At 38.5% G+C, this 21940-nt stretch overlaps 1 protein-coding gene across 1 annotated transcript; it reads right to left on the bottom strand.

Moving 5' to 3' along the window:
• Window positions 1-16492: 16492 nt before the first annotated feature.
• Window positions 16493-21652, bottom strand: LOC139473843 (perlwapin-like). Its single transcript, XM_071256612.1, has 4 exons — window positions 21629-21652; window positions 21104-21169; window positions 19432-19531; window positions 16493-16797 (listed from the first exon to the last, which is right to left on the bottom strand). The coding sequence occupies exons 1-4, from the start codon at window positions 21650-21652 to the stop codon at window positions 16493-16495; spliced, it is 495 nt and encodes a 164-aa protein (XP_071112713.1).
• Window positions 21653-21940: the final 288 nt, after the last annotated feature.

Below are 21940 nucleotides of genomic sequence, written 5' to 3'. Positions count from 1 at the left end.
TCGAACCCACGTCATAGATTTCTGGCGTGCCCAAAAGACGCAACTCTGCATAGCGAATTGCGGCGCCTTAGACGACTGGGTAATCCATGCCCCGTTTGAGCTTTATACAATTCTCCTTAAGATTTAGAACTTGACAAACAGATTTTATTTAGCATTTATTGCCGTCAATTTCTTCAGTAAACGTGAACATGTTTTAAATAATTATTCCTATCATAACCTGGGATAGATGAACTTATGTGCTGTGTGTTTGTTTCATGGTATAAATATAGGCACGTTGTGTGATATTCCGTAAAGTTACGATAAGACCTGTTAAAGTGCTAACAGTTACAGGTGCCTTCTTCTTTAGTGCTCAGATTTAAACATTCCTCTTTAGTGCTGACAGGTATGGATGCATTAATGTTTCAGTGCATTTATTGAATAATATATGAGTCGTTGGATTTATATTTATATTATATTATATTATTTTAATTCATATTATTCTAATTTAGATTTAGTTCTTCTGAAAGGAATTATTTGTATGCAAAACTTTATACCCAGTCCTTTTCATGCGAATAAAGAATGTTTAAAATAATCTCTTTCATGATTGTTGTGTTTGTTTGTTGTTTAACGCCGCAGTCAGAATTATTCTGACAAAATGACGGCAGCCTGTCAATAATAGAAATTATTAACAGACAATCCAGTGATTAATAAAATGAACAGTGGGCTACGGTGACACGCAATCAACCAAGTAAAGTTATGTTCTGTTATATATATTAAATGGCTCCCATTATAGAATGTTGATTCCAAAGATATGACATTTACGATACGATTCAAATAATCAAATAATCATAAAATCATAACAGACACCTTTGGGAACGTCGTCTATGTACAATGTCTAGACAGTGCAAGATGCAATGAGGCAGTGACTTGGATTTAACGCCTCTTTGAACAGTATTCAAGTTATATCATGGCGTGTTAGCTTGATGTGGAAGGAAAGCCCAAAGAGATGGAGGTCTTAGACGTATTCCACTTTGGTGAAACCCACGACCACGAGTATGGTGCAGACAAACCTAGAAAAATAGTCTGGGCGAACCGGGATTCGAACCCACGTCATAGATTTCTGGCGTGCCCAAAAGACGCAACTCTGCATAGCGAATTGCGGCGCCTTAGACGACTGGGTAATCCATGCCCCGTTTGAGCTTTATACAATTCTCCTTAAGATTTAGAACTTGACAAACAGATTTTATTTAGCATTTATTGCCGTCAATTTCTTCAGTAAACGTGAACATGTTTTAAATAATTATTCCTATCATAACCTGGGATAGATGAACTTATGTGCTGTGTGTTTGTTTCATGGTATAAATATAGGCACGTTGTGTGATATTCCGTAAAGTTACGATAAGACCTGTTAAAGTGCTAACAGTTACAGGTGCCTTCTTCTTTAGTGCTCAGATTTAAACATTCCTCTTTAGTGCTGACAGGTATGGATGCATTAATGTTTCAGTGCATTTATTGAATAATATATGAGTCGTTGGATTTATATTTATATTATATTATATTATTTTAATTCATATTATTCTAATTTAGATTTAGTTCTTCTGAAAGGAAATATTTGTATGCAAAACTTTATACCCAGTCCTTTTCATGCGAATAAAGAATGTTTAAAATAATCTCTTTCATGATTGTTGTGTTTGTTTGTTGTTTAACGCCGCAGTCAGAATTATTCTGACAAAATGACGGCAGCCTGTCAATAATAGAAATTATTAACAGACAATCCAGTGATTAATAAAATGAACAGTGGGCTACGGTGACACGCAATCAACCAAGTAAAGTTATGTTCTGTTATATATATTAAATGGCTCCCATTATAGAATGTTGATTCCAAAGATATGACATTTACGATACGATTCAAATAATCAAATAATCATAATATAAACGTGAACGCCAGAGAATAACCAGTCTCGATTATCCGCCGAAACAGATTCAGTAAAAGGCAACATAGCGTTGACAGTTATATGAAAATCAGTGTTGACACGAGGTGTTCGCGAAAAGAGATAGCATGTCCTGTCCTACCGGTAGCACTCGTCACTCACACAATTTGCTTTAAAAAAATGTTTGTTTGTCGGCTAACGCTGCCGGGCAGTACTCCTTCCATGTAACGGCGGCCTGTAAAGAGATCAGACAATCAAGTGACACGATAGTGCGTTTACTCGTCTATTTTAAAAGTAAAAAAATGAATCACATCTGTTGTGTACAAGTGCATATCCACATATAAGAGGTAATCGGGACATGGGCCGTGTAAATAGTTCAGGGTATGAAATGTGTAAGCTTGAACATCATGTTTATTTGAAAGGGTAAATTCTAAATTGCTCTTTCTACTCAGGGTACACGGCTGACACAATAATTCGCTTTGTAGAGTTGCGTCCCTTAGGTATGCCATAAATCAATGAGAACGTGGGTTCAAAACCCAGATTCGCCATGATTGTGTTCTAGGTTTGTCAGAACCTACCCGTTCTTGTGAGTTTCATCAAAATGGTAAACATCTGAGACTTACATCTCTTCACAACCTACATCAAGGTGACATTCCGTGATATAACTGAAATGCTGGTCAAAGCGGCGTTAAAATCAAACTCACTCACTAACTCTTTCTACTCAACTATGCAGTCCCGTTAAATGTTCCATCTCATAATATAACATAGCCAACAAGAACAATCTCGCATCCACAATACATACACTGTTTTTAAGACACACTTATTTATCAAAAACATCAAAACAGAAATCAGTTCAAAGTTCACACAGTTACAAGAGTCGAGAAGGGGTCACGATGACCCAGCTGAAGACATCATTCAGGTCAATCAAATAGAGAATGAAGTCGCCCAATTCCTAAAAAAAGCCGAAGGAAAATATTCGGCCTGAAGAACACCACACTGGAACACCTGCGTTTTGAACAATGGCTTGTGTTAGGGTGTAAAGAAAAATGAAATACCTTTCATAAAGCAATGCGAAGCTGTCAAGAACAGAAATCAGATTCCAATAAACTACATAATCGTCCAAATAATACAAGAAGTGTTCTAAAGTAAAAAGCATAGTGAGTTAGTGAGTGAGTGAGTGAGTGAGTGAGTGAGTGAGTGAGTGAGTGAGTGAGTGAGTGAGTATCCAAGCAATATCTCTGCAGGGGACACCAGTAAGGGGCGTCACTAAATGTAGTCATGTAGGTATCGCTCCAGGGCCTTTGTCGTGACGAGCGAACGCTTTTGTTTAACCCCTGGACAAGCCTACTGCCTCAGTAACAAGCGAAGAAAGGATATGTCAAATGCTGCTCGGAATAAGTGTAATAAACTCGCTTTAGAAATCTTAGAAAATCGGAATAGAAACAAAAGAAATCTTGACATAAAGACCCCGGAAAAATCACCGGAAAATATTGACGGACACGACAGCAAGCTAAAGGGCCCATCTGGGTTTCGAACCCACGATCATCGGATCAATCATTATGATCATTGCGCTTGTGGTACAAGGCCTGCTTTACATGTTGACCGGAAAATGTGAACAAAGAAGACAAACCAGACAAGTGCCAGATGAAACGTTTTAGTGTCATTAATAAATTCATTTTCATGTTCTGCTTGTATCCTATTACACAAAACCCAGGAATCGTATATACAATACAAGTAAGATCGGATACACATCCAGATGAAGAGTGTCATTCAAACGACTACTTCTGTTTAAGTTCCATCTGAAATTAACTAAGCTAGCGTAGATCACACAAGCTTGTTATATTGTTAACGGTCATTGTCTGATTTACTAGATCTACTAGATCTGAAGAACGCGAAAGGACTGACACATCTCCGTGGGCAAGTTCCACAACATTTGGAGAAGCCCCTGCAGTCAAAGTCGTTACTGCACCGGTGTCGCCGGCGACAGAATCGGAATCGGAACTGGTTACGATTCCTGGGACAGACGCCTGGTTTATCACGGGGGAGGGCGGGAGAAGTACATTGTCGGGGGCAGTTTCCGCAACACTTCAGGTTCCCCCCACAGTCAGCATCACTGGTGCACCGCACACTACAGATGCCTGTGATGGGGCTTTGCACTGGACATGATCCCGGTTTATCTGAAACCGAATTAATACAATGTAGATATATTTTGTCCAGAACCTGTGGAAAATGGATGACGTTGTTGAGTCCAATGACATTTCGGATTATACAGGGAGAGGGTAAATGGTCCATGTACTGGCAACAAAACTAGTGTATTTTCTTTGAATATTGTTACGATTATTTTCAGGACGTAAATCATGGAAAACGCATTGACAACTCTAAAATGTAATAGGTCCCCAGTTTGACGTAAGAGGCGACTAGATCTGGTAGTCAGTCTCAGTTCCCAAATTTTGCTGCCACCACGACAATAATCTAGTGGTTATTCCGGACAAAATTAGTCCCCAGTGTCCAATGCTTGTGGTGGGAAGTGACTAGAGGTAAGATCGGATGTGTGTGTGAGTGATTATGTGTCATCCAAATGTTTCCCTGGACCGTGCTAGGTTATTTGCAGTCTTTCGTGGAATATTGCTGACAATGGCGTAAAACAACATTCACTCTCTCATCACTGAGCTGATGAAAGGTCTCGTGGTTATGTATCCGTTGAGATCGATTGATCCCGATGCCTGGTGCACTAACCAGCAGAACGATTTCAGCCCTACCAAGTGGTTACCCAAACTGCAAGTTTACCCTGCAAGGAACATGTTCGGGCCGATCGAAACAATGAAATGAAACTACACACGCCAATATTTCGTACTCACTTCTTGGAACACAGCGTGCAGTTGGCCCTGGACATGGTGTTGTAAAGCAGAAAGTGGTCTCTACTTTGCAAATACTTCCTACTGGACATAGGATCGCCTGTGTTGAAGATAATATAGGAAATATCACGAAAATGGCACCAGAATAATGAATAGAATAAGTCCTAAGCAACCTATGCTGGGCGTAAGAGGCGACTTACTGGTTAAGGTGGCCAGCCTCGAAGACTTGGAGCACACCGACGGCGTTTCAATATCGTAAGTGTTACGTTAAGCAACATACAAACAAACAAACACGTCCAGAGTAGTGTTCACAAGAAAGTCTCTTTGAGAGAATGAACACATGTCTTACGTGATGGTTACTTATTAATAACGATACCTTTTTAGCGACAATTGCCATCTACAAGACCAACTTAGTAGACGTATCGTGGCATTAAAAGAACTAACCCGTATTCCCGTATTGGTAAACTATGTTTTAGACTATGTAGATAGTATTGTCCTTGTTTCGAGTCCTACCGAAAACCCGTCGAGCAAAACAGGATTTTATACAATTCACACAGAAATATTAGCCAAGGAAAAGTATTGATAATAAAGTATTGGGAAGGAGTACTGCATTGATGGATGCGAAAAGGTTTGCTGAATCTTTGAAATGATGGAGTTTAGTTTATGGGAAGTCCAAGTGACTTAATGAGTCAATTGAAGGAAACGTAGCACAGAAACCTTTAGAATAACCCTTCCTTCTTAATAAGTCCGCCTTGAATCACTGAAGCGTCTGATAAATACACTGTTTTAGGAAAAAACAACAACTCACTACCTAATACAATCAAACGTGTTGTTTTCGAGAATATAGGAAACATTGTGCAACACAAGCGGAATATGAGTTTAACACAATATTTCCCGGAATTATTGCATGTTGAATCCTACTTACCGCACATGATGAAGGGTTGTTTGGGGAGAAGGCTGTAACTGCCGTGGATAGCAGTGGTATAATCTGTGAATAAAATAAACACGCCTGTATACAGAATCAAGTCAAGATAAACTAATATATATGACATATCATTCTCACTACACATCTACGTTACATAATTAACGTTTTTATCGCCCCCACATGTACAACTTATATCCAGAAACTTAGTCCTCTCTTTCATAAGTGATACTGGCTTACCCTAGATGTAATAAAATATGCTTGTGTAGAATGTAGCACCTAGTGCAACAATGTACATTTACATGTAGTCCCTAGTGCAACCGTGAAAGGATATAGAGCAACTGACCTAAGACGAACAATGCAATTGACTGAAATTCAATAAACTAACTACACACTGTCACGTGAAACACATGAAACATTTTTGTCGACATCTGAATTGATTTAAACAATATTTATTTCAAAGAAAAAAGGAATGGGATTGGTGAACAGGTTCAACCCATTTAAACACCTCTCCCTACATCTGAATTACCTATAGCTAATTCAACAATGTATTGCATACAATAAATTACAACAGGGATGATGGTATGGTAGCTGTAGCCGACAGATTGACACCCGCTGTTACTCCCTCCTCATCAAAGATATTTGTGTACCGATTACATAAGTCTTACTGACAGGATGGGGTGGTAGTTCACGCGAAACGGACGACACTGTGTGTATTTTGCGGCGCCTTTGATATCGCCTCACAACAAACTTTTAACGAATGACCCATTAAACGATTATACACATCAGGATCGCGGAGAAAATACAAGATTCGTTCTCCTTTAATATATTAAAGCACCAATTCATCTTCCATAAACCTGTTGTCTATGTGCTTAATATATCCACAAATTAACGAAAATATGTAATACATGTATCCACAATATATAAACCTTCTTTAATCACATCACAGTAACATCAATATTTTATCAGACCGCCATTTGCTTCCAAACACAGTTTTATACGATTGGGCATACTTCCTATGAGAGAGGTTAAAGTCTCGTGGGTGACAGATTTCCAATATCGCACCACCCCGCGCTTCATGTCATCAACTTTTGTCAATCCCTTTTGGTTCATGAGTCCCCACACATTTTCTATAGGATTTAAGTTCGGGCTGTAGCTAGGCAAGTCCAAAACGGTCACATTGTTAACGTTGTCCCCAAACCACTGCCGCGCATGTCTTGCGGTGTGTTTGGGGTCATTATCCTGTTGCAAAATCCAAGTATTTCCATAAAAAATAATCTGCATTTGGGATCAGGTGAGCTTCCAAAATGTCTGTATACCTTTCACTGGTTAAATTACCTTCAAAGACACACATGGGCGTCGTTCCAAGTTAAGATATCCCTCCCCATTGTTAGGATACACCCATACAGAGCTCTCATCTGTGAACATAACACTGTTCCAGTCAAAGTTTGCAGGGGCCAAACACCACTCTACACGTCTATCCTTGTGTTCTTGTTTCTAGAGCGGAGAGGCAAATCCTTTCTTTTTTATGATACATTTACTGTCCCTCTATGTACCACTTCTGTTTTTAGAAGCCAAAATACCCAGTCTCACACGATCACCAAACACCAGTTTTCGAGGTCTCCCCGCTTCTTTCCTGTGCTCAATTCCTGAACCATTCTCAATACTCTTCATAACTCTATACACTGTAGAAAGAGGAGTATCTGTGCTCTTTGCTTATGTAGCAGCATCAGTGATGCCTTCATCATGGAGCTGTAGAATCAACCTTCTTTTCTCCTCTGCACTCACTTCTGACATATATCAGGAAAAGTCGTCTGCTCCATAATCAAGGGAGATAACTCTAATTTGCAACTTCTAAATTTGAAGAAGAGTTGCTTCCCTTTGACCATACCTCAATTTTAAACACTTGTCACTGGGCCAAACTTTCTCGTCCAGGGGCGAAATATTTCACTAACGCTATAAAATAGTTGAATCATTATATGTGTTATGAAACTTTCAAGAACACCTGTATGTATTTGCGACACTAAAACATGAGTTTTGAGCAAAGGAAAATATTCTCGCCCATGGACCAAACCTTTTTCTCGCCCATGGGCGAAATATTTCAATATCGCTATAAAATCGTTGAATTAAGCTAAAATGAGTTAAATTTTGTGTCATGACACATGAAAGAAATACATTTATGTATTTGCGAAACAAATACATGAGTTTTGAATAAAGAAAAATATTCTCGCCCATGGGATTGCTCATGGGCCAAACCTTTTTTCTAGCCCAAGGGCGAAATATTTCAATATCGCTATAAAATCGTTGAATTAAGTTAAAATGAGTTAAATTTTGTGTCATGACACTTGAAAGAAATTTACATTAGTATGTTCCCATGAAAACAGCATGTTTATTTTTGTAAATACCTTTGACCCAGACTGGGCAAAGACCGTAGAGTTTCTGGACTTTAACTATAAACACTGTCTTGGTGCTGAAGTAAATGGGAAAAATGGAATCCTATGAAAACAATTAGATAAACTCTGGCATTTAAAAATTAGAAATACATTCATACCAGATACAGAAAGAGGTAGTTCGTTCCTGCCATTTTGTTTCCTGGGCCTGATGAACTGATGAGGTACGGGCAACTTATAAAGGCCACAGATCTTGTTTCTTGCGTAAGGGGGGAATCGCTCTTTCATTTGAACACTGACACATAGGCAAGCTGTCCATGTTGTGAAGATGTATGGCAATACTATAATATATTATGTCTGACAAGGTTTATCAACGACAGGGTCATTGTTTTATGTTTGTATTGTACGTGTCTTTATTCTTGACGCTTTGTTCAAATGAATTTGCTAAGGTTATAAATGTAATATCAATTTTACAATATGGTCATTCTGATATGTTTTTTCATCAAGAAGGCGAAAACCTTAACTTAATGAAGATATAGAATTTTTTAGTCATCTATTTTACATCAGTTATACTTTTTATGTGTATGTAGTGTTAGTTTCATTGTATGTATGTGTTTTAACTTTAATGTGTACTTACATTAGTTAACTACCTCCCTATTGTAAGTGTATCGCATATATACACAGTATGCGCACTGTAACGCATATATATACAGTAGACACACATGCCCATAGAGAAGAGATCGTTGCAAAGATCGTTTGACCTTTGCCATTACATTTGGTAAACACACAGTTAGGTAGATATTAACAAATCTGCACAAGCTGTTATTCATAATATATATTTCGACTGATAAAGCAACAAGGAAAAGAATTTATAGATGTCAACTTCTTTATTGTGAGCAACACAACGTTTCGGAGACTAAGCTTACTCCTTTGTCAGGTGAATAAATGCTATGAGGGTAATTAAGCACTGATAGGTAAAACAATAGAAATACTCCCGGCCTTCCGTTGCCCGTTGTCCATTTCCAATTACCAATCATTTTCAATTTAAGTCCTGGCTTCCAGCTAAGTTGCCACCATTTGTTATCTTATTACTTTTGTTGTTCTTACATGTACATAGATATGCCCCCTGTCTCATAGCATCCATTCACTGATGAAGGAGGAAGCATAAACCCCGAAACGTTGTGTTTCTCACAATAAAGAATCTGACATCCATAAATTCTCTTCCTTATGTGTATCACTTCTAAATGTCTTTCAAAGACTTCATAAAGCAATGTTCATGGCTTTTTTGCAAAGTATCCATAATAGGGTGGGGGAAAGGGTGTCGCTCATTGTACATGTACCTTCAGTGTTGATGATAAATCGAACTCGGGTCTTGGGCGTGACGAGTGAACGCCTTTACCAGTTGTCTAACCCGCCGCCCAATTGCAAGTACCCGAGGCCCTGTTTCAAATACGTGACCTGACACTAATGTCCGTGAAATCTAGACAGGATTGTCTGTTCGTCCACGTGACGTGAACCTGAAGAACAATTACAAGTTGCCCTCCAAACGCTGTCAATCAATAGAGTATTGGGTCATCCCTATGTCACGTAATCTTGACGTAACACCCATCTGACTCCAGGCCGAGAAAGGACCGAAGAGAACGCTTGAAGATTTTTTTTCTGAAAAAGAAAATTATTTTATTAAAGTGTCACTGATTGTATAATATGACTATAAAAATAATCATAAAAAGTATGCACTGTCAGGTCATATGGCCTGTAAGACGCACAAACTATACAAAAATGCATAACATAACAAGATGCATGAATATTCCCGTGGTTAACATTATAGCGAAAACTTCGGTGAATCACTTGTGATGAGAAGGCGGCAAGTGGTTTAATAGACCAATCGTTCCACATTAAGAGTACGGACTAGTTGACAGAGGACATCTGCAAAAGAGTATATTGGGATGCTAATTCCCAAAGGTCGTACCACAGGTCTGAGTAGAAACTACTATCAACTAGAAAATGTACTTTTGGAAATGTAACGTTACTGTTACCTATTCTGCCTTGGAGTGGAGAAGCAGACACTATAGCAGTGTGTCTCATTAATGGAGCATGACTCCTGTTTTGGTATCCTCCCATTAGTTACACGTCCCATTTGTCACACACCTTAAAACAACATAGGTCATGGCTGAAGGCACTGACAGGTCTACCCTATGTTGTCTTAGTATCAGAATGGAGTGAGCCAAGAAATGTAGAAAAGTAATCTTGTACTTTATGTACTTATTTAAAGATATATACAATAGACTACGGTTATAACGAACTCTAAGGGACCACTAATTTGAACTTATTATAACCGTAGTTCGTTATAAGCATATGTACAACATATATACAGCAAATAAACGGGACCAAGAAATAGCTCGTTATATCCGTCAGTTCGTTGTAAGCATGTTTGTTATAAACATAGTTTACTGTACATAAGATACTGTAGAAAAATGAACTTGTAGTTAATTTATGGGAAGTATATGCACACAAAGACATATATATGTTATAAATATATAAACATTCTTTATTATCACTGGAAGTAGCACTGATTGATTAATTAAACTGGATGTCTCCGAATAGTCTTTGTTTACTCCAACCCTGTCTCCAGTGTTGACAAGCCTGTCGAGTGGTTCTCTTGCTGTACATGTAACCTTGAAAAAGAACCTGTTGTGTGCCTCGCTGCGATGTTGCATACTCAACTAACCTTAAACCTGCCATGGTATTGACCCAAACTAATGAAACAAACCCTATATTCCCAGGTAACATAATTGAGTTATCAGATTAAAACTGGAGTAGAGACCTGAATCTAGTAAAATAAAATATATACATAAACAATTATATTGTTGTAAAGCAGATTAACCATACATTCAATACAGATTAGTTGCCTTTTAGTCATATGAAAACATTTCTCTTGGTCTCTGTGGTAATCCTATGTACTCCAGTTAGGACTGGTCCATTACTCGGTACGTGTTGTCTTACTTAATCCCATGCTGGCCTCCTCCCAGGCTGTGTAACAACTAGGAATATGGAGGTGTGTGACACATGGGACGTGTAACTAATGGGAGATAACCCCTGTTTTCATTATCTCCCAGGGACCGATGATCAGTGGTATGTCATGGCGCGTTGTACGTTGTGTTTCCGTCGCCCGTTGCCTGTTCGTTAAACTTCGTTAACGTCTCCAAACCGATTGTAGGTATAAACCTGAAAACTATAGCAGCGACAGACACTAAATCTACGCAGGGAACATCTAAGCCTTAATTTCTGGGCCGCGTCACAAACAAACCCTCTCATCCAAAACTTAATTAACCAAAACATTAGCCCAAGAAACCAAGCTCTAGCTCGCAAACACCCCTTACCCACCCCAATATCCCAAAGAATAACTAACTACCTCAATGAACACCAAACTCAAAATCTTAAACAAAACTGCAAAAAATCAAATATCTTCACCCCTAAACTCAAAATAACCAAAATAGACACAACGCTAGCAAACCAAATAAATAAACAAACCGACCCAAACATAGATAAAACCACCACACTCGCATACATACACGAAAATTGGCCAAATTGGTGTCACATATACACTGACGGATCTTCAGACCCAATCTCCAACCACACAGGCTTCGGAGTCCATACCACACAACCAGTTATATCCACACAATCTTACCGACTCCCAAACAACCAATCTATATTCACGGCCGAACTTATGGGCATGGCCTCAGCCCTGCATAACCAACAATCTAAAAACAACAATAAAATCCTAATTCTCACCGACTCCCTTAGTGGACTACAAGCCCTCCAAAACAAAAACACCCAAAAACGACCTAAATTAATAAACCAAATACAATGTACTTAAAAGCTCCAACGACCTAACAAAAGCAGGCAAACAAATAACTTTCTTTTGGATCCCCGCCCACGTAGGAATTTACGGCAACGAAAGCGCCGATAAAGCAGCTAAATTATCTCTCAAAATACCAGAAATAAGCCTAAACCTACCCATCTCAAAATCAGAAATTAAAAGTGTTAACAAACAAAAAATAACCAAAAAATGGCATAATCAATATCAAAACACAAATAGCCAAATCAAAAAAGTGCTCAGAAAACCACTAGCCAAACCTAAAATCCTACACCCCTCAAAAAAAAATTGACAGATTAATTACAAAACTCCAAACAGGACACACTAACCTAAATAACCACCTAAAAAACTTAAAAGGCACACCACAGGCAACTGCCCCCACTGCAAACAACCCGAAACCACAGAACACGCACTCATCCACTGCACCCACTACAAAACACACAGAACCACACTACAAACCACCCTCAATCTAAATAAGGTTCCTACTCTAGATGAAATACTAAACCCTCAAAATAAACTAGAAAACCAAGGCCCTAGGCGTATTCCTAATCAAAACAGACCTAATTAAGCGCATCTAAAAAATAATTAATCTACCAATCCAAAATCCAATAAACATTCAAACACCCACCTCACCCGGCTCCCTTAGTTCCCTCCTCCACCCACCTCGGCATTTATTCCAAATTTAAAAATTCCAAAAATTCAATATAATTCAGCAACCCCTAAAAGCCCCCTCTTGGGTTGAACACACCACTTTCACCCTTTTCGGAATACACTAAATGGTCTGGCCAGGCCCGTGTGCGAAATACGCTACAGTCGGAAAGTGCACGTTAAATCTTCTATATCAGTCAGTCAGTCAGCGACAGACTTTTGTGGTTTTATTTTTATTATAAGTCATACGAAATAAAATCTTTAGTCATCTTTACTCTATTATGTAACATGAAGTCTCGATGTTACAATGTATATGTGTCTTTAGCTTTAGTTCGGAATATAATATCAAGGGAGAAGTCGTAACGTCCCTCCTCCTCTCCTCCTCTCTCTCTCTCTCGCCATCTTTCCTCCTTTCTTCACTATTTCAATATGATGACGGTTGACCAGAAATTGGGTTCATACATTGTCCCCATGTGTGGAATTGAACCGGGGTCTTCGGCGCGGCGAGTGAACGCTTTAACAGCTTGACTATCCCCACCGTCCACATCTAGATGTTAACAAATGTGTACTAAGCTACTTTTCACAATACTTCTTGAAATTGTGGAATTGAACCCATAAGGGAAATCGAATCAGGGCCTTCGACGAGACGAGCAAACGTTTTAACCACTTGAGTCACAGAAACATAAAAGTGGCTTGAAACTAACGCTATGTCCAATAACTTGGCGTTCGTAATATTATGAACTGCCCTACGGAACACTGCCAATCTCCATGTTAATGAGCTCACCCATTTGTCAAGTGATCTGACCAAACATTAATCTGTCTTAATTGAAAGACCGCTTGAGGACATGCTAGATAGCATCAGATCACAAGGACTATACACAGCATCACTCAACATGGTAACATCATATGTTCACCCCTTTATCATGTGAGCTTGACCTTACGCACGCTTACTTCAGATATACGGAGACGGTAGTGTAGCCTAGTTGTTAAAGCGTTCGCTCGTCACGCTGAAGACCCGGGTTCGATCCCCAACCTGGATACAATTTGTGAAGCCCATTTCTGGTGTCCCCCGCCGTGATATTGCTGGAATATTGCTAAAAGCGGCGTAAAACCATACTCACTCACTCACTACAAGATTTATGGCGATGTTTAGACTGTGAGTTGGATGTGCATCTTTATCCAACATTTTGTTGGCTGCCTAGTGTGTAATTTACTTGTGTTTGGTTGAAACTTTGATCAAATGATAATTAACAAATTTGACGTATGAACAAATAGTTCTACCAAGTGAACTAAACATCAACTGACCATGTGTAGCTGCTGCTGACAAAATGAATGTAACAAAATGTACTTTAAGGAACTGAGTATGATGATTTCGTCCTTGAGATCGGACTGACATCAATCCTGCCACAGGTCAAATCGATTTATATAAGAAGACGTCGACGACCCGAGTTTGACAGTGACACTGATGACTAACATGTGTCACGACATCAACGCATGAGACACTCCAATGTGCAGAAGCTCAATTACTGTTCGTTGTGATTTGTGTCACTTCGGAATCTTCACCCAGCAGTTACCAAACTTGTTGACGTTTGTCATTGTACAACCACGTTACCTTCATAATACTACAAGGGGTGTAATATACTTGAACTATCTATGTTGTTTAATTAATATCAGTGTGCAGTTCGTCTGTGATTTTTCATAAACAGTTTCTAAATTACCCTGCCGTTAATATCGTTGTAATGTAATTTCTCATGAAAAAATATTCCTTCATAAACTGGAACGATATTTGATGATAACTATCATTTCTCGTCTCTTGTGATATAAGAAATATATGAACGCTCATGACGATAGCAATTGTTTCTAATATACTCTCAAAAACCCGTTGTACTAGAAATATGTAGGATAACTATGTGCTTCCAGTGCAAGGGGTGGGCAGCCCCACATGCCCTCAAAATAACTAAATCTGACAATTAAAAGAAAATGCCAAGATTGACAAAAGAACAGCGGCATACTGTCAGCTGACATCTGGAGTATTGATAAACCAATGATTTTCTTTCTAGGACCACGAATGTGCCCAGAGCGACCATCAACATGGTGTGGAGCTGATGTACCACCACCACCAACATGGATGTTGCCCATTATCATTCCGTTTCTGGTTGTTCCTGTGTGCCATATGTTCGCATTAAATCTGACCTTGAGTGTAGCGTTTCTCTCATAGAATATATATTATCATAATGTTCATTTCAGCATTATTAAAATGCATTGAGATAATAATGTAAAAAACTACATCTGGTCGGAATGAGAAAGTGCTCTTCAGTATTATATCAAACAAGTGTGTGTTCTAGTGTGTGCTAGATGTCCAAATGTCGAGATGTCTGTGGCTAGATGTCCCGTCTAACAGCCCGTCTCAGTGATCTAGTGGCTAGAGCGTCTGCACGAAGAGCCGGTGATCGAATCACCGACCACATGATACCAAAAGTATGTTAAAGATGGTGCTTGTTACCCTGCTTGGCGATTGGCATTAAAGGGATAAAAGACGGATTGGTTCCCATACACTGTACATGTATGGGAAATCCATTAAAACCAGCATTATTCCGGACTAGTACACGCAGACACAAACACACACACGCACACACGCATACACACACACACACACACACACACACACACACACACACACACACACACACACACACGCACACTCACGCGTCGCTAAATAAGTGCAATAGTCTTGAAGGCGACGTCAAACCCCATTTTACCACACTGCACCTCACTCAGCTAACAACTGACTGCTAGCTGTTATCCATGATCAGATGTGAACACCTTCCATTTAGGAATAACCTTTTGTTCGTGACGGGTGTCACTGTTGGGACAAGATACGCTCACATTTTCGCGAAAACCTGGTATCATAACTCTTTGGTTGTGATTCATAACAACACATTGTCGGAATCGAACAGTGTACTCTTATTTCAGAAGAGATTTTTTGATGAACATGGAAAGGGTTTTGTCGCTTTTAGTTAAAAGTGTAGGAAGGGCAGAACGTTAGTAAGTATCGTATGTCTTTTTGTGCAGATTGACAAGTTACCATGTATAAACTGGTTTTCCATTAAAGAGGAGACCCGGGAAGGTCCGGGGTAGAATAGATCATCAGCAACTCATACTTGCCGTAAAAGGCGACTATGCTTGTCGTAAGAGGCGACTAACGGGATCGGGTGATCACGGTCGCTGAGATGGTTGATGCATGTCATCGTACCCCAATTAGGCGGACGGATCGATGCTCATGATGTCAACCACTGGATTGACTGGCCCATACTCGATTATTTACAGACCGTTGTCATATAGCTGTGCTATTTCTGAGATTTCTTAGGCTCACCGAGATATATGCAATTAAAAAATTTGCATACCCTTCAGGTTTTGAATTATACACATATTCTCAGCTTTGCACTCATTAAAACACCCAAATGAAATCATTTGTAATTATAAGTAATCACATTCGCTTGCTTTTAATTAAATGAGAAAAACACAATACTATTACTTTAACATAGACCACAGAGATATACATTTTTTTCAACTATTTGTGGTGCTTCTTTTAGAATTAAAGCTACAAAACAATTTCAATAATCATAAGCAATAACAGCTAAAAGCAGACAACCTCTGTTATGGGACAGAAAGTAACAACACTAGATCACATCACCTGATTGCATTAAGTTTATTTTAGAGCTCTTGATCCCATGGTTAGATGAGGGTAAGGACTGACACATTTTCGTGGCCAGGAATCACAACACTTTGATTTGCCGCTACAGTCAAAGTCCTTCCTGCACGTTTTGTGTCGTTTGAGAAAATAGCCCCACCGGTACCAGTAGGGGATTGATTGCATTTAAGTTTATTCTTCATCCTCTTGTGAGATTGACACATATCCGTGGGCAAGTTCCACAACACTTTGAGTTCCGGCCACAGTCAGAGTCGTTCCTGCACTTGTGTGATAGGGGACAGTTGCCTCGCTGATACCAGTATGGGGTTGGACTCTTGGGACAGATGTCTGGTTTGACTATAGGAGGGGCCGGAGGAGTACATTCTCTTGGGCAGTTTCCACAACACTTCAGGTGCCCATTACAGTCAGCGTCAGTAGAGCATCGCGCTAGACAGATACCAATATGGCCCAGGTCCTGCACTGGACATGATCCTGGTTTCTCAGCTAAAACAGGGAGGAATCCAATGTAGGTACATTTGTCGGGGACTTAATGCAGCTCTTACATGTAGAGATGAGAGAGTAAGGTATTTCTATAATTGGATTCAATACTGTCATACCCAAGAGAATATATTGCGAAAGGAATCCGATTCAAGTCTAGAATGATTTGGCAAATCTCAGCCCTGAAATTGAGCATTGTTCTGGGCTTCATTTGAATTTTACGCAATATTTTGAAGATATCTATATTTTTAAATGAGAGGACTTTATTTCTGGGAATAAAGTTAGTCGACCTATATGGTTGAGATTAATGTTAGATAAGGGATACACTGCCTCACTTTGGGATTTAACACCTCATGGTCAAATACATGTCGTGTACCACACTAGAGACATTTTATTTTCTTTACTCAAAGATTGGAACATATCTCTTCGTGATCTTACTTAGAGATTATCCGTAGTTCTTTCACGTTCAAATGTTTTTGTCAAGTTCCAAAAGCAGTGCGTATTCTCCTTGTTTTTCCTCTTAACTTCAAATGATTGTATCAATGTTATGTACATGTCATTCCCTTCACTCCTCATGATTGTATACATGTTGTGTACATGTCATTCCCTTTACTCGGCATGATTGTATACATGCAATATACTTGTCATTCCCTTTACTCGTCATGATTGTATACATGCAATATACTTGTCATCCCTTTACTCCTCATGATTGTATGCATGCAATATACTTGTCATTCACTTTACTCGTCATGATTGTATAAAGGTAATGTACATGTCATTCCCTTTACTCCTCATGATTGTATTTATGTTGTGTACATGCCATTCCCTTTACTCGGCATGATTGTTTACATGCAATATACTTGTCATTCACTTAAATCGTCATGATTGTATTCATGTTGTGTACATGTCATTCCCTTTACTCGTCATGATTGTATACATGTTGTGTACATGTCATTCACTTTACTATTCATGATTGTATACATGTTGTGTACATGTCATTCCCTTTACTCGTCATGATTGTATACATGTTGTGTACATGTCATTCACTTTACTCCTCATGATTGTATACATGTTGTGTACATGTCATTCACTTTACTATTCATGATTGTATACATATTTTGTACATGGTATTCCCTCTACTCGCCATGATTGTATACATGTTGTGTACATGTCATTCCCTTTACTCGTCATGAATGTATGCATGCAATCTACATGTCATTCCCTTTACACGTCATGATTGTATACATGTTGTGTACATGTCATTCCCTTTACTCGTCATGATTGTATGCATGCAATATACTTGTCATTCCCTTTACTCGTCATGATTGTATACATGTTGTGTACATGTCATTCCCTTAACTCGTCATGATTGTATGCATGCAATATACTTGTCATTCCCTTTACTCGTCATGATTGTATACATGTTGTGTACATGTCATTCCCTTAACTCGTCATGATTGTATGCATGCAATATACTTGTCATTCCCTTTACTCCTCATGATTGTATACATGTTGTGTACATGTCATTCCCTTTACTCGTCATGATTGTATACATGTTGTGTACATGTCATTCACTTTACTCGTCATGATTGTATACATGTTGTGTACATGTCATTCACTTTACTATTCATGATTGTATACATGTTGTGTACATGTCATTCACTTTACTATTCATGATTGTATACATATTTTGTACATGGTATTCCCTCTACTCGCCATGATTGTATACATGTTGTGTACATGTCATTCCCTTTACTCGTCATGAATGTATGCATGCAATCTACATGTCATTCCCTTTACACGTCATGATTGTATACATGTTGTGTACATGTCATTCACTTTACTATTCATGATTGTATACATGTTGTGTACATGTCGTTCACTTTACTATTCATGATTGTATACATATTTTGTACATGGTATTCCCTCTACTCGCCATGATTGTATACATGTTGTGTACATGTCATTCCCTTTACTCGTCATGAATGTATGCATGCAATCTACATGTCATTCCCTTTACACGTCATGATTGTATACATGTTGTGTACATGTCATTCACTTTACTATTCATGATTGTATACATGTTGTGTACATGTCGTTCACTTTACTATTCATGATTGTATACATATTTTGTACATGGTATTCCCTCTACTCGCCATGATTGTATACATGTTGTGTACATGTCATTCCCTTTACTCGTCATGAATGTATGCATGCAATCTACATGTCATTCCCTTTACACGTCATGATTGTATACATGTTGTGTACATGTCATTCCCTTTACTCGTCATGATTGTATGCATGCAATATACTTGTCATTCCCTTTACTCGTCATGATTGTATACATGTTGTGTACATGTCATTCCCTTAACTCGTCATGATTGTATGCATGCAATATACTTGTCATTCCCTTTACTCGTCATGATTGTATACATGTTGTGTACATGTCATTCCCTTAACTCGTCATGATTGTATGCATGCAATATACTTGTCATTCCCTTTACTCCTCATGATTTTATACATGTTGTGTACATGTCATTCCCTTTACTCGTCATGATTGTATGCATGCAATATACTTGTCATTCCCTTTACTCCTCATGATTGTATACATGTTGTGTACATGTCATTCCCTTTACTCACTAGTGATTGGAACACAACGTGCAACTCGTCCTGGACATGGCGCCTTTACGCAATTATAAGTCTCTTCCCTGCACACAGTTCCTTGTCCACAAAAGACTGCCTGTAGTGACACAAATAATGGACCGGTGGAAATGTTTATTTATTTCTGGTGGAGACATAGGATTGCAGGTGTTGAGGAAAGAAATTCAAAATTGAACTGATAAATTTATGTTATCAAATCGTCTTTTGCAATATCCAAATGTCCTCGGTGCCATTACAAAACAGTACGTCAATTAGAAATCATTATCATGTAACTACACTATATGTGGGGATCACAAATAGTAACTGGAAATATAGAATAGAAAGAGGTTTTCATTGAATGCAGTTTCATATCTTGAACATTTGCCTGAAAGAAAACAAAACAATGAGCTCTTTATATATAATATATATTGATAGAAACGAACAAGCTAGGGAACAATAAAAAACATAGGGAAATAAACTTTACTTTCATTACATTTTACATTGCGTGCATACAAATTCAACGTGACATAATCAAATGTTGTTTCCAACGCGTATTTGGTAGGCAAGGATGGAACCCATGATAACATATCATTTTACTGTGTCTAAAACTAAGTGTTCCCTTATTCATTGCCATCAGAAAACTTAGTAGTGAGTTAGGTTTAACACTGCTTTGAACAGTACTCCAGTCATGTCACGGTGTGTCAGCTGGATGTGGGATGAAAGCCTAAATGATAGAGGACATCAACCACTTTGGAACATACAACAAGCACGGATTGGAGGCCAGAGTTACAAGTAAACATTAAAGCCAGGTTAAAGAGAGTTTAACATACATGTATACATGTATATTGTAGTTCGTCTCAGCGGTAAACAGCAGAAAAACTTTATAAATATGTTTAGTTACTGACAGAAAGAAAACGGAAATAATATAACACAATTAAAGCATTGATGTTTAATGTTTTACATTATGCATAAATAAATCAATTTTAAAAAGTTGATATAGTCAGGGGTGGGTGGGTGGATTCATAGCCTGTGTGATCGTATTTAAACCATGGCTCCTTTGGCTTGACTTTAAATAACTAAATTGTTATGCAAAATTTCTTTTTGAATTTTAAAGTTTGATGAGGGTGAGTTGATGAAATGTGTCTGTCGCCTGCGGCATTCGTACCTATGAAGTCTATAACCGCAGGCAAACGAATATACTTTTCTGCCACGACAACATGGAACACAACACAATATTTACCAATACCAAGACAAAGATCTAAGCCGTTCATGGAATGAGACATTTGTATTTTACTGAAAGTACATGTACGTGTGATTTTGTTGATTTTCGTAAAAACAAATGACCAGAAAAAGAAAATGTAATTTTCTTGATCAGAGTTCTATTTTCTGAACATGGAACAGTGAACTGTGGAGAATGGTTGTTCAACCATTGAAGCTGCCTACATGTGAGAGTTCTTTGAATATTAGCAATGGTTTAAATATGAGAGAGCATTTTGATCTGAGTGTCTGAATGTTGTAAAAAGTCAACAGTTTCAATAATTGGACACTGGATCATAGCGGCTCATTATATGTTCATTATGTTACATGTTCAGAGAAAGATATGAAGATGTTTTGAGGTTTCCTCTCGGTCAACGTGTCGAAGTTGTATATGTAAAATCAAATTCATACTCACGGCACAAGAAGTAGGTTGTTGTGTTGGGATGTTAGCGGAAACCACCGCAGCGAGCAACGGAATTGCCTGAGAATACAGTATGAATGAATTAGGTTGAAAGGGCAATGTTAGTTGTAGGCTAATAATGGTTAAGAGTAGTAGTGACTCAGTCAGTTTTACGCTACATTTCATACGAAGTGTATTTCAGCTACATAACGACACATCAGTTTCATTCATCTGGGAGAAACGTCAAAGTGATGCAGCTTTAACACTGTATCAGTTTGGTGAAATTCACAAGCTCGGAATGGTGACAAACCAAAGATCATAGGCAGGACGAATATTGGATTCTAACTGATTATTTGATTCTTGTATTGAACCGATTCTGCAAAACGTATTGCTTGGCATGTTGCTGTGATTTTGACTGAAAATAAATAAACTCTGAATTGATTCAAATCGCTAGATTTAATGGAAACTATGAAAACCTTTGGCAAAAAAATCAATTTCACAACTCTCATATTTATAAGACAACAATTTAATTAAACATACCAAAGTGTAGCTAGAGACGGCCATGTTGTTTCCTGGAGTTGATAGACTAGATGTGGACCTAGAGCGGCTTATATAGCCTGGCACAGATCCTGTTTGGATGTTTACGTCATTCCCAGGAAAAGCCTGTCACAGAAGCTGTGTCAAAAGCCTTGGACAGAAGACTGTTTCAGTGTGTACGTCTCTCCGAGGACAAGATCCAATCAAATGCCATGCGGACATACGCAATTTAAAATGTAAAACAAGAAAAACTGATAGCTGCAGGGTATGTTTCTCCGTCATCAGGATATTACAGTTCGGACGTTAACGATGTAA

Source organism: Haliotis cracherodii, unplaced genomic scaffold (genome assembly GCF_022045235.1).
Source record: "Haliotis cracherodii isolate W230 unplaced genomic scaffold, xgHalCrac1.p SCAF_3, whole genome shotgun sequence".
NCBI classification, from domain to species: Eukaryota; Metazoa; Mollusca; class Gastropoda; order Lepetellida; family Haliotidae; genus Haliotis; species Haliotis cracherodii.
The sequence above is the reverse complement of the archived record's forward strand: the minus strand, read 5'-3'. Positions and strand labels throughout refer to the sequence as shown.